This window comes from Maylandia zebra, linkage group LG12 (genome assembly GCF_041146795.1).
Source record: "Maylandia zebra isolate NMK-2024a linkage group LG12, Mzebra_GT3a, whole genome shotgun sequence".
NCBI lineage: Eukaryota > Metazoa > Chordata > Actinopteri > Cichliformes > Cichlidae > Maylandia > Maylandia zebra.
Genome location: NC_135178.1, coordinates 22359662 through 22372234, shown reverse-complemented (window position 1 = coordinate 22372234; position 12573 = coordinate 22359662). Strand labels below are relative to the sequence as shown.

The window sequence follows — 12573 nt, the reverse complement described above, 5'->3', positions numbered from 1 at the left end:
TGAGCCTTTTCTGCAAAGCTCTATCTCCCTCTCTCTCACTCGCTCTCTCTCTCACCCCCCACTACCTCCATATAACCTCTGAGCACGTACGTGCACACACAGACACGCACACATCAGTATGCCAGAGGTGCTGCAGCAGGATTTGAGAACACTGGCGGCACGGCTCAGATCTCAGTATTGATCCTAATGGGAAAAGGGTTGCAGGTTCAACTCCAGGTCACCCTCGGGGTTACTGGGTAGGTCGAGGAGATAGGGGAAGAGCCCTTGGAAGTGACGACACCATTGGAATGGCAATGATGAGGGAGATTATGGGATGCTTGAGTAGGTCAAAGAGGGGAGAAGGTAAAGGGGAAAATTGCAGGTTGGTAATTGGTGGTGGTGATTATGTTACTTGGTATGTATGAAGACATATTCAACCGCGCCCATGAGCACAGACGAAGGAGTGCAGGATGCACAGTCGTCCCTATAACACACACACACACACACAGCACCTGCCACACACAGTGAAGGAACGCAAGCATTTGCTACCCACAATCCAGCAAAACAAGAGACGCAAGAGAATCAAATTACTTTTCATGAGCAGCTTGTATTTACCAGTACTTCAGTCGGCCAAAGAACAGATTATACACCTTTTGAGTCCGTCCGTCAGTTTGACACAAAGTGTAGATGGAACAGCCACAAGGTCTGTACATAACAACCCTGCGAGATCTATTCAGGAAAACTTTACAAGACTGAGAACAAAATGAATGCCAGGTACCAAAATAGATTCTGATCCAGCCAAAGAGTGAGACAAATATGGAGACAAGGACCCAAGACCCTAATCAGGCTTTAGAAGTTTGTGAGCTCAACAATTTTTCTCTATTTAAGGCATAGCACTTGTGCTCCACTGACCAGCAGAAAAGGCTAGAGAAGGTCCTAGAGGTACATGCCAGCAAAACCAGGTATTTTGAAAACTATGAAGGACTTTATTTTGTACAGCTTGCTTCTTTTTTGCAGGAGCAACACTATATATAAAAATATGGAAGATGAATGCTGTGTGTATAAACCACAACTTCACAGAATCCCTTTAGTCTTAAATAAATAAATAAAAACAAAATAAAACAACAAAGATCTAGTGTGTAACACACTGATTCGTGCTATTTTTCTTGCCAAAACTCCAGACTTCATAGCTGGTTAAAGCCATGCAAGGACCTTCCTTTTTAAATGTATTTGTAACTCCCACAGTGAAGTATATTCAACAGATTAACAGTCAATTAAACTGTACTGTAGTTTCCAGCTCTTTTAAAACACACATTTTCCAAAGTCAACAAGAATTAAAAGTAGGAACATGAAAACTCACACACAGTGAGAGCCCTTACAAGCCGCAGGCATCACACTGAGAAGCATATCATAATATGTCAACTGCGTCAAGAAAACCTTATGTTCTAAATCATAGTGACTAAGAGCCTGAGTAATAGTAGATTTTTATGAAGGGTGCCAATAAATACATACAGTATATATACTTGTACAGCAGAGTGATATTGAAATTTCAAATCTAAAGGGTTACCACTATCTGCTGAGCTTTGTGCAGCACATGAAATAGAGTAAAGTGCTGAGAGTATTGTCAAAAATATACTCTTTAATTATTAAACTATCACTTATTTCTTTTTTATTTCAAATGAAAAAACTTACGTTTCTTCTTTTCTTGCCTCATTATGTGTTTTGTACTCATCTAGCATATATATACCATTAAAGAGTACAGCATTTAATTAATATTTGTTTCTGCTCGACATCCGTTCCCCGAATCGTTTTACATTTCCATATTCCATCCACACTTTTCTCTCTGTTAAATGAAGCTCAGCCACTAAGAACAGTGTTACTGTATGAGTGAGAAAGGTAATCAAGCCTGCTCAAGCAGGTACCTCACATAGTGCATTTAATGGAAACTCTAAATGAACCTTCACAGTGGACAAATGCTGCTCAAGTAGATAGCGTTGTGACATTATGCACATGTATGGACGAATGATCATGCGCACACTTATGCTGAAATAGCTACTGTTCCATTACATGAAAAGTCTGCTTCAGATTTCAGACGCTCAGAACACATTTCCAGCTGTTGAATTTAACTACCCTCTTCAGCAGCTCAATTTTCTGCTTTCTGTCTCTCTGCTTCTCTTCCTCCACGCATTTTCACCACCTTTTCAGCACCAACTCACCTCTACCGCCGTTTCCCCTTCTCTCTCTCCCCCCTGCCTCCTTCTCATTACTACCATGCTACACTCTGCCTGCTCATCTTCTACAAGCACTTATTTATCTCCCTCTCTGCTCCACTTCATACTATATTTAACGCTGCATGGCCCGTGGTGTCATATAGAATCACAGTCACACAGCTAATTACTGAGCAGCGAGCTTAAACTTGCATTTCGCTATTAAAAAGGAACTTGACTTCCTCCAGCTAAATGGAGCCATATGATTATGTACAATGCAATAGAATCAGTCTATAACCCATGAATGAAATCTTTTTTTATGTTCTTGTATGGGGCCTTTACTTCATTATACATATGTATGAATACCAGATGGACATCTAAAATTATTTAGATCACATGAAGGTTGAAAATAAAAAAGTACTTACAAAACAGTGTGCAGTGCTTCTGGTAAGAGGCATCATGAGTAATCTGAAATGCCAAATCTAGTTTACCAAATTGTAGCTCATCTTAGAAGTGACTGGCAGGTTTGCAACATATGTTCTTCTGCTGCTTATGGTGGGATTGAGCCTCTTGAAGCCTCTAACACATTGCAAGAGAAAGTCATTTACACCTACAAAAAAAATTCCAACTGACCTATCATGCCTCCTCCAGAGGCATTCATGAGAAACTGGTGCACCCAAATGAAGTATATACTTGGACAGAAGAAAGATACAAATTATGCTGTCGGAGCTCTTGGGAAGCCAGTGGAGCAGAACTTAGGGCCTAATTTACTCATCTGCAGCTCACTTCTACAGAGAGCATTATTAGCTGATATTGAAGATCTAATCATGTAACTACACTGCTACAAAGTTTAGCAAAACCAATTTACTCTTACTTTGAGACAATTATCTACCATCTTTAAAGCTCTCTGTGATGGTTAAAGTAGCTGCAGACAAACACTCGATGTGGATCTCAGTTCAATACAACTTTTACCACCCAACCGCTTGGGGGAGAAAGGATGGAGATAGGACAGGTTGAGGTGGGAGCAGGATCATATCAGATTTTTCAACAGTTTTACTAGCTACAGTAGAAATTCCCACAGCTACAGGTGTATTTACAGCGTCCTCCGTCTTGTGTGATACTTACAAATAAATGTAGAAAATGTATCAGCTCATAACAACCAAAAAGAAAAGGCACATAATCTTAACAATGCAACCTCTAACATCTAAATGACTATATAGTATGAATTTACACACAGTTAACGTAGCTAGTGCCAACAACTAGGGCTGGGTATCGTCACTGATTTCTAGAATCGATTCGATTTCGATTCACAAGGTCCTGAATCGATTTGATCCCCGATTCGATTCAATCTGATTCGATTCGATTTGAATCAGGTAAATTTTGCCTCAGACAGTCAGAAATATTATAATTCTGATCACGTATCAGTACATTTCCATATTTTTATTTCTATAAAAGGAAAGCTGACACTTGCGAGACTTTATCAAAGGTGTGAGCATCACAGCAGATGCCTTTGTGTCAAAGTAACTGAGGATAAAACAGAAAAGCATGAAGGCGACTTTCCTGGCCTGGGATTTTATAGCAGATGACCTTAAAAATATTCTGCAGTAGATCAAAAACGAAAGAAAACCATTAATCAACACATGAACATTACCCGATGCTGCTGAAGTGAAGCAGAGCAAAGTTACAGAGGTTTTAAGAGACACAGCTAAGCCTTTTGCAATTTTGCATAATTTTAAAAAGTTTACATTTGGTCAGTAGCCTATTGAACAGCAGAAATTAGGTTTTCTTTTCGGAAGTAAGTAAAAGGAAAACAGGGGCCAACAGCGCTCTAAACAACGGTAGACTTATACATAACAAGCAAGCGAATAATGAAGAAAACTGATTTTTAGACGGGAAATTGTTCTGGAAGTACAGAGAGAGAGAGAGAGAGAGAGAGAGAGAGCTGTGCATGAAGTGTGATTTTATCGTGGTGGAAGCAAAACAGCAAAAGTCAGAGGGAATTCATGACGATGTACGTGAAGCGAAGTTTGGATCTTCTTTTGCATCTGGTTCGGTCAATATTGTTTGGAGAGAGATAAAAACCCGCAGCTTCAGAATCTAGCGCAAAAAGGGCGTAAACACAAAGCGCGGACCCGCCGAAACATCAGAATCAGCGAGCTGTCAGCTTTCAGCCCCGACCGTGTCTGTGCCGTCGGGTGAGAAAGGCGACATCTCACGATTCTGATCTGTCGGCAGGTCCATGCTTTGTGTTTACGTCTTTGTGCAGAATGGTGGTTATTGAAATTTTGTGAGGTTTAACCTGATATTCTGGCATTTCGGGCAAAGTACATTTATATTTAAAAATCGATATCGCGTTATCCAAGCCAGAATCTATTTTAATCGATAAATCGATAATCAAAACCCACCCCTACCAGCAACCCAAGGCAGTAAAGTTATAGATGCAGACAAATTTGTTTGTACCATCCCACAAAAAAAAAAACAACAACTTTACAACCAATTAGCAGTCGCACTCATCAGGGCAGACTGATTCAGTCTGAACATTCAGACTGAAAATAGAAGGCGATTATTTAACAACTTTTGCCCATCTGAGAGCAACCGAAGTCAATTTGAATTGGGCTAAAATTGTTTGGAGACTGGCCACCTTCTACCAGGCAGCCAGTGCAATTTCCTTGCAGTGAAAAGCGGCCACCACAATTGCTTGTAATCGGTTGTCAAATGCAAAAAAAACCCAAAAAAAAAAACAAGACCTAGTCATAATGAGGTTGCCATCCTATTTTAACCCTAATATGACTGATCTATTGTCAAGGCCTCTGAGTCTGACCTAATTCTTCATGCAAAAGTTTTTTTTTGTTTTTTTTTAAAAAGCACATTAATGCATATCAAACCTTTGTATAAAGTCTTATGGGAAAACTAGAAATCCTGTGAGGAAACAAATTCTCACATGCCAAGACTGACTTACAAAAAGATACTTTGCTGAACTTGTGATGTAAACTGCACAGAGGAGGGGAGAAACTCTAATTATGCTGGAGACAAAGGAAAAACAGACTGAAGACTCTAGAGATACATCTGATATATTAGAATACAAAAGTAGAGTTGAGCCTCTATTGGTTATCTCTCTGTGCTGAACCCTGACTGAGCCCTGTGGTGTTATATCATAAACAAACTAAAGGTATGACTACAATAAGTATTGTTTATCAAATGCACTGTGACTACCCTGAGGTCTGACAAACATGGAATGATCGTCGTTTTTCATCAAGCATGTGCAAAGTATATTCTTTTGAAGTTTACACTCGCTTTGTTATCCATTGTTTACTTGGAACAAGTCTTCCCCTTGCTATTGCCGTTTCTGCTCTTCTGGCACATTACACAGTGTGCATTTACCAGTTACTTTTAATTTGTGTTTTGCTGCCTGATTGGCAATATCAGTCAGGTGGATAATTTCACCAGTGCCGGTCATATTCAATTAAGCCTGCAATGTTGCTTTAATTATCTGAGACATCTCACCACTACTGTGCTGATACATTTATCACATTTTACTAATGTGCTAAAATTTGATGGTGTTAATTGAACTAAAATTGTGTCCGTGTCAGTGTCTCGAAACACCTTTTGAGGCAAATTTCCCTATGCTTTTGAAGGGCAAAGCTTCTGGAGAAAAAGTCTTCATATTACAGATACAGGTAAAACTAGAAAACAGGTAAAGCAGGGAGAGAAGAGACACAGACTGTAGACTACAGAGAAGACAGTAGAAAGCTGAGAGATAAAACTACACAGAGGCAGCAGGCAGACTGGGACACAGGCAGACGGAGAAAAAAAAGAGCTCTGTGATAACATCGCACCCATGGACATGAACATGATGATGAACTGTGTAGTGAGATTTGAATCAAACCTCGGGTTTTGTCTTTGATGTTCGCCATTCAAAATCAGCGGGGACTGGCGAACAACATTAGCACTTTCTTCTCACTCACACACATTCACCATCAGTGGAAACCCAAAGCTGTAATCTCTATTAAAATGCACTAAAACAAAGCAGAGAAAGATTATGCTCTGGTTAAGTTTCATTACAGCTACATTATGCTTCAGTCACGAAGTGCATTTGTCTCTGTCAGTCCTCTGTGGTGGCTGCATTAAACGACATTACACTTAATAAAAGGCATCTATTTTTACCCACTTTAATTCAACCAGGTAGGTCAATTAAGAATAAAGTCTCCCACAAACTGAAAACCTGCCCTGTGCAAAAAAGCACATCAGCCCAGGAAAGATATTGAAGTTTGGATTTGTTTTTCTTTTTTCTATTAAGCAATCAATTTCTTCCGCACAGCTCAAGGTCACTGGGAGAAATGTGATAGATTCTGCGGGGATTGCAACTCAAGTAGTGTCAGACATTCTGGGTATTACATCTCAGGTGTACACGACACACACAAAGAGCAACCGCTGTGTCCATATATGCTAAAAACTCAGCATGCATCTGCACACTTAAACTTAGGTCTGTAATGTTTCAGAAGGTGAGCCTGGTTAACTTATGATTTCATGACAAATGAAGCAGATAGAATATTTGAAATTGATTCAACTGTGGAATTTGTATTTCAAAGACATGCTAGTGAGAGATGCCATTGTTAGGCGGAAAAACCAAAATAAACTTATCAGAGAGAGCAAAATCTTTAGTCGTGGCTAAATTACCAGTCTGGTACAAAAGGAGTGCACCTAGCAGCTCAGCAACACCAAAAGACCCAAAATACCACACAAATAAAGTGTATTAAGACAGAGTTATTTCCGGGGTTAAGAAAAACAACTTTACAACACCCGGAACAAGTCAAGAACACTGTTAAGGAGATAAGAGTATCACTGTCAAAGTCTAAAATCAAGAGATGCCTTCATGAATTCATAAAATGTATAATGTGTATAAAATGTCTGTAATGTAACTTTGTTAAACCCTTGAACGTCAGTCATATAATTGTTTGATTGTAAATCCACTGTGGGGGTATACAGAGGCAAAACTGTACAAACTGCATCAAATTGTGGACATAAATGCACTTTAGTTCAGTCAAGCGCACTGGGAGTATGGTACAAAGTGAGGATGTTTTACAAGGCTGACATTAATAGATCTTTTTGTACTGTTACCCAATAAGTGTCAGGTCCTGGGCTGATGTTCTTGGGAACTTTGAATCGATCTTCTCTGGAGGACATCAGTGCCAACTTTGGAGCAGATTTTACACTTGGGTTGTACTGGCCGGGGCCTGATGAACACAAACACACTTAAAAGCCAGTAAACATACAAAGAACATTCTTTTTACCTTACCGGACTTAGTATAGTTTTGTATTTCCTGATTAGTTTTTATTTTTATTTATTTTTTACGTTTTGGTTTTAATTTGATTGTAGTTATAGTTAGTTTCCTTTTCATTGTTTGAAAATGTTTATTTTTAGTCTAGTTTCTATTAGTTTTCGTCTTAGTTCTAATCTTTATTAATTATTATTGTATGACAGGCATGTGTCAGAGGCAACATTTAGCAAAATCACTACAAGTATTACAATAAAAACACAGAACCTTTTCAAAACAGCTCACTCACAGTCTTGTGGAAATCTAAAGTCTCAAGAAATATTTCTATGAAAGCCTCATAAGGCAAATTGGGATAACATTTTTACCAAACTAACAAATACAATATGTTTATTTTATTTTCATTAGTGTTCCAAGTTCAAAAAATCATTTCAGTTAGTTTAAATTCTTTCTAAAAGTCTAGATTTAAATTTAATTTTAGTTAACTAAATCTTTTTTCACCTTTAGTTTTTCATTTAGTTTTAGTTAACTATAATAACTTGGCCACATACTATCACCTTCAGGCTAAGCAATCATAAGATCTGAGCCAAAAAAATCCCATCATAATCTTAAATTGTTAGTACAAATCTATATTTCTGTTGATTATCAAATTCTATACAAGTTTTAGCACAATTAAAACTAAAAGAAGTAACTGCCATGTGACTCTCTGGATAAAAGGTCTACAGCAAAGCTGTGGCAGATAAGAATTGTAATTGTTTTTTGTAATCTCTGGAAAATGATATACCTGCATAATACTGGACTCTGATGTGAATCAGAGGATGGACAGAGGATGGACACAATCCAATAAAACTTCAAAGCTAAGGTTACAAGAATAATGCTAACACCCAACTTTTAAGGAGTTATGATAAGAACTTTTACAATTGATTTTTAAATGGTTTAATGGACCCCTGGGCAAGATATTATATTCACTGCATTTAGAATTGTGATGAGGGGACATAAAATATATAAAGAATTCATCATTGGTCTAACAGCTTTAAAGTAAGACAACAGTAGGTGCTATTCAGCCCCAGTGGCTAAATGCAATCAACTTATGACTACACACATGGTTAAAAACACCTTGAGCAACTGCTAATGTCACAGATCATTATGAGCACCACAGTCATTAATTTTTGCTCAGAAATAATGCATAGCTAAACGCTCGGTCCTACCATTATCAGAAATATGATCACGTTAGACCCAGCATGATAAGTAATATAATGTTCCATATATTATAGACCTATTCATAAATGCAAATTCAACTATGGGGGGGAAAAAAAGCATGTGCATATCAGTGTGCTTATTGTGTGTCTCTAAGTTCACGTTAAGTGTCCATATACGCGTGTCCACATAAGTGCTTCAGGGTGGAGATGTATAAGTGTGTGCGTGTTTGCGTTCTAAGCAGAAACAATTCTGCAAACAGTTCAAATCTATTTATATGCAAATTGAATTTTGGTTAAACGGTTTGAGGTTTCTCCTGGGTTGAGTCCCTTGGTGAAAGGGGGCTAGTCATAAATTATCCAAGTAAGTCATGAATCTATCAATTTTCTAACAACATTTTTCAATGGGGGTGTAACTCAGGTAAATATTAGGTTTGAGGCCCATAGAGATGAAACTAATTGGACTGTATGATAGCAAAGGGAGGCACAGTACAGTTTGTGAATATTTAGCTCTGAAAAGAAAGGAAGGACCGACCCACACATAGACCAAGCCGTTTCTCTTTACATAATGTCCTTGTGGGTCTTTATTATAATGTGTTTTGAGGGGGGCCACTGAACCTGTGGAGCCCAACAACATAGAAGACCAAAATGCTGGACGCAACAAAGCTAACACTTGAAATTGGGTTTAACGCTTTGTTTAGTGTTTAGGTATTCAGTTAGGCATTCAGCTGTGGAAGTAAGGGTTATGGTATGGGGCAGGGAAATGCATTATTTTGATTGACAGACCAAACATAAAATCGAGTGCTACACCTGGCACGCTGGAGTTACTGTGTAGGAAGAAATCATTTCTCGGTGCAGCAGACAGGAAGCAGCTTTGCCGTTTCTTAGCGTCTTCACTTCGGGGTTCTAAGTAAGAGTGGCCATTAACCTTCTCAAATGTCTGACTCACATTGTATCTGCTGGGTGCAGGGGAATCCTACAAGAAGAGAAAAGCAGAGCATAGGAGAGTAATGATATATTAGAAAAAACTGACACTAACATTTATGCAACAAAATGAAATGCACAAATGTGCAGTTTCCACTTTTAACATTTCACAGCTGCAAGGTCAGCCATCTGTTATTAGAACACACTCACATGATCCCATTTATTATAGTGTCACTCATGTATGCATGGATATTGGCGTGCAAATGCAAGGTAATCCAAACAGTGTCAAATCATCTTCGTCGGGGCTATTGTTTTTATCTAGAAATAAAACAAGCAGTGAAAAACTACTTTAGTTAATTGATGTCAAAATGCAAACTAGAATTTAAAAAACTGAACAATTTAACAAACTCAAACAATATTGTGAACTTACAAAACAAGTTGCTTAAAAGAAAAATGCACCAATAATGATAAACACATGCACAGTGTCTTCAGTTGTAGTGTTTGTCATTTTGGTCAAATTTGTCAACACATGTTTGTGAAGAATGAAATATCTGCATAAGATTTACAGTTATGTTTAATATGGCTACTGGTTTTTAGGCGGATAGTGTGCAGTTTGAACTGCGATACCTGTGTGACCGCACATATTCCCCCCCAGGGAGGCGTCTGAGGACATCACCTTGGGAAAAGGTGGGCCCCTGTTGAGGGGCCCTAGTGTAGCACGCAACTCAGGCTCCCTTCAAGTACCTAACGGTTATCGCAAGTCTACTTCGGAAGTGACGTGATGCACACAGACATCATCTTTAAAAGCCTGAATGGCACAATGACAATCATAAATGCCATCATGTCCCGTAATTGTAAAACGGTGTGAAAATGGAGTTGGCGTACAAAGTGAAATTCAGCAAAGCCACCCTGTGCTCTGACAGACATGCACAGCTGGAAACTGAGAATATTTCGAGCCTGAAAAATGAGATCTGCTGATTCAGAGTTAGCACGCTTTTTTGTGGAAAAAAAAAAAAGTTTAGAGAGAAACTCAGAGTTTGAATGTGTGACAGAATGACCAGCAGCTAAATTGCCAACTGCTTTCTGCAGCCCAATCAACCAGGCAGGCTAAGATGCCCCGATATGTTTGGAGTTCATGGTCACAGAGTTCGCGGCAGGGGCAGTACCTGCCTGAGCCAGTAAATTTGGTCCAGCTGAGAAGGAGAAAATTAGAAAATTTGTAGAAAATTTGCAGAGGTTAGACAGAAGAGCTGCGAAGGCAACCCACACCATGGTTGCCGGACAAGACTAGATAAGACACTGACATTGACGGCTCCACAGGTGGTGGGTTAAGCAAGCCGCTATTTTCCGCATTGTTCAGATCCAAAGATAATTCATAGCTGTGCACAGTGATGCAAATAGACAGGGGTTGGCTCCATGTCGAGGTGAACTCGGATATCTGAAAACAGGGACAGGTGTTTCTTTTTTTTTACCCTTGTCACCTCTGAGTGTATTATGAACTGCACAGCTTTAAAGAACTTTCTCCTCAAACGTTAGCTCCGGGATACCTTTCAGGAACGTTGTTGTGCAAAACAAGCTGCACCCCTGAGAAATTAAATTAGTTAAATTAGCACACCCCAGGCAATCTGCTCACTAAAGGGAGCACTGCTAGCACCAACAAGAGGAGTTAAACTAATGTTAAACTGGCAGCTGACAACAACGCCAACTAGTAATAGTTAACTATGATGACAGAGCATTGTATGTATGTATGTGTGCTGATATGTGGGCCTCATATGTGATCACGTCTATCTTCAAAACTGTGACTATAAGTGTCTTTAACCAGGACATGAAACTGCATGAAATCTATCTGTTGTACCAACCAAATCAACCTAAATGTGCACATACACTGAAAGTTTGTAGATACTACACTCCTACAAAAAACAATGTCAGAAACAGATTGCAACTCCAACATGTCACAAGTAATTTCTTGCACATAGACTACATATCAGATTATTATAACCTTAGTGTTTATAATAAATATTAATACATAGCTAATTCACAGAGGTACCCTTGGTGATACCAGTGATAGAATTTTAAATCTGAAATGGAGAATGGGTGAATCGCGGGTGAAACTCGCACTTCGACTGCTGCAGAGGAACCTCAGTTACTGGGGATTTGTCAGTGGGTCTCTGAATAATTGATGCTGAATGCTGAATATAGCGGCACTATCCACTTATCCTAAACATAGGAAGGCTGTCATTTACCTCACGCTGTCATTTCCCAACTGCTGCATTCTCCCTCTCCTCCTAGTGAGCCGTCCATCTTTAATCACTTTTAACTGCGGCCATTTAGCTTTTCATTATAAACACAGCAGGGGGACAAGGTGGCAAGCACAACATGTGTACAACAATATAACCGTACACAAAACATGGAAACATTCAATTTGAAGATGCACATAGAAAAAAATCATTTCTATGTAAATGTAAAACTGAAATTGAAAGAAGGTGAAGAAAACAGTGACACAGTCTCCTGTAGTTTGCCTGGTTTGGTTGGTGTCATAGTTGATTTAATACAACTGACACCTGTAGGCACATCTGTGGAGCCCTATGGTCTATAATTATACCGGAATATGGAACAAACCATGTTCCCAGTAGTAGTCATCAACTATTGACAGCACTCAGGTTGACTTTAATTACACACCCTTGACATTTAGACAGCTCGATACTTGCCTTCTACACACACACACACACACACACACACACACACACACACACACACACACACACACACACACACACACACACACACACAGACACACTTTTCTTAATGATTCTGTCACATTGCCCTTGTCTGTCTGAAAGTGACTGAGTGAATAAATACAGTAGATGCTAGATACATGTTTGTGACAGCCAATGGTACAGAACAACATAAATTAAATATTTTTATGTTGGTATTTTTATAATGCAAGTCTATCAGAAATTAACAGAATATAACTATAAGTATTAATAAGATATT

General features: G+C 38.9%; 1 protein-coding gene across 4 annotated transcripts in view; it reads right to left on the bottom strand.

The window, feature by feature from the left end:
- stpg2 (sperm-tail PG-rich repeat containing 2) overlaps positions 1-12573 on the bottom strand; it is a 59339-nt gene that overhangs the window by 3530 nt on the left and 43236 nt on the right. For 3 of the 4 annotated variants that reach the window (XM_076890905.1, XM_076890906.1, XM_004547318.4), the window contains 2 exons: positions 9466-9631; positions 7305-7420 (listed from right to left, as the gene is read on the bottom strand). The exons of the other annotated variant lie outside the window; for it this stretch is intronic. In XM_076890905.1, coding sequence (XP_076747020.1) covers positions 7305-7420; positions 9466-9631 — 282 coding nt within the window. The remainder of the gene's footprint in view (positions 1-7304; positions 7421-9465; positions 9632-12573) is intronic. 4 annotated transcript variants of the gene reach the window in all.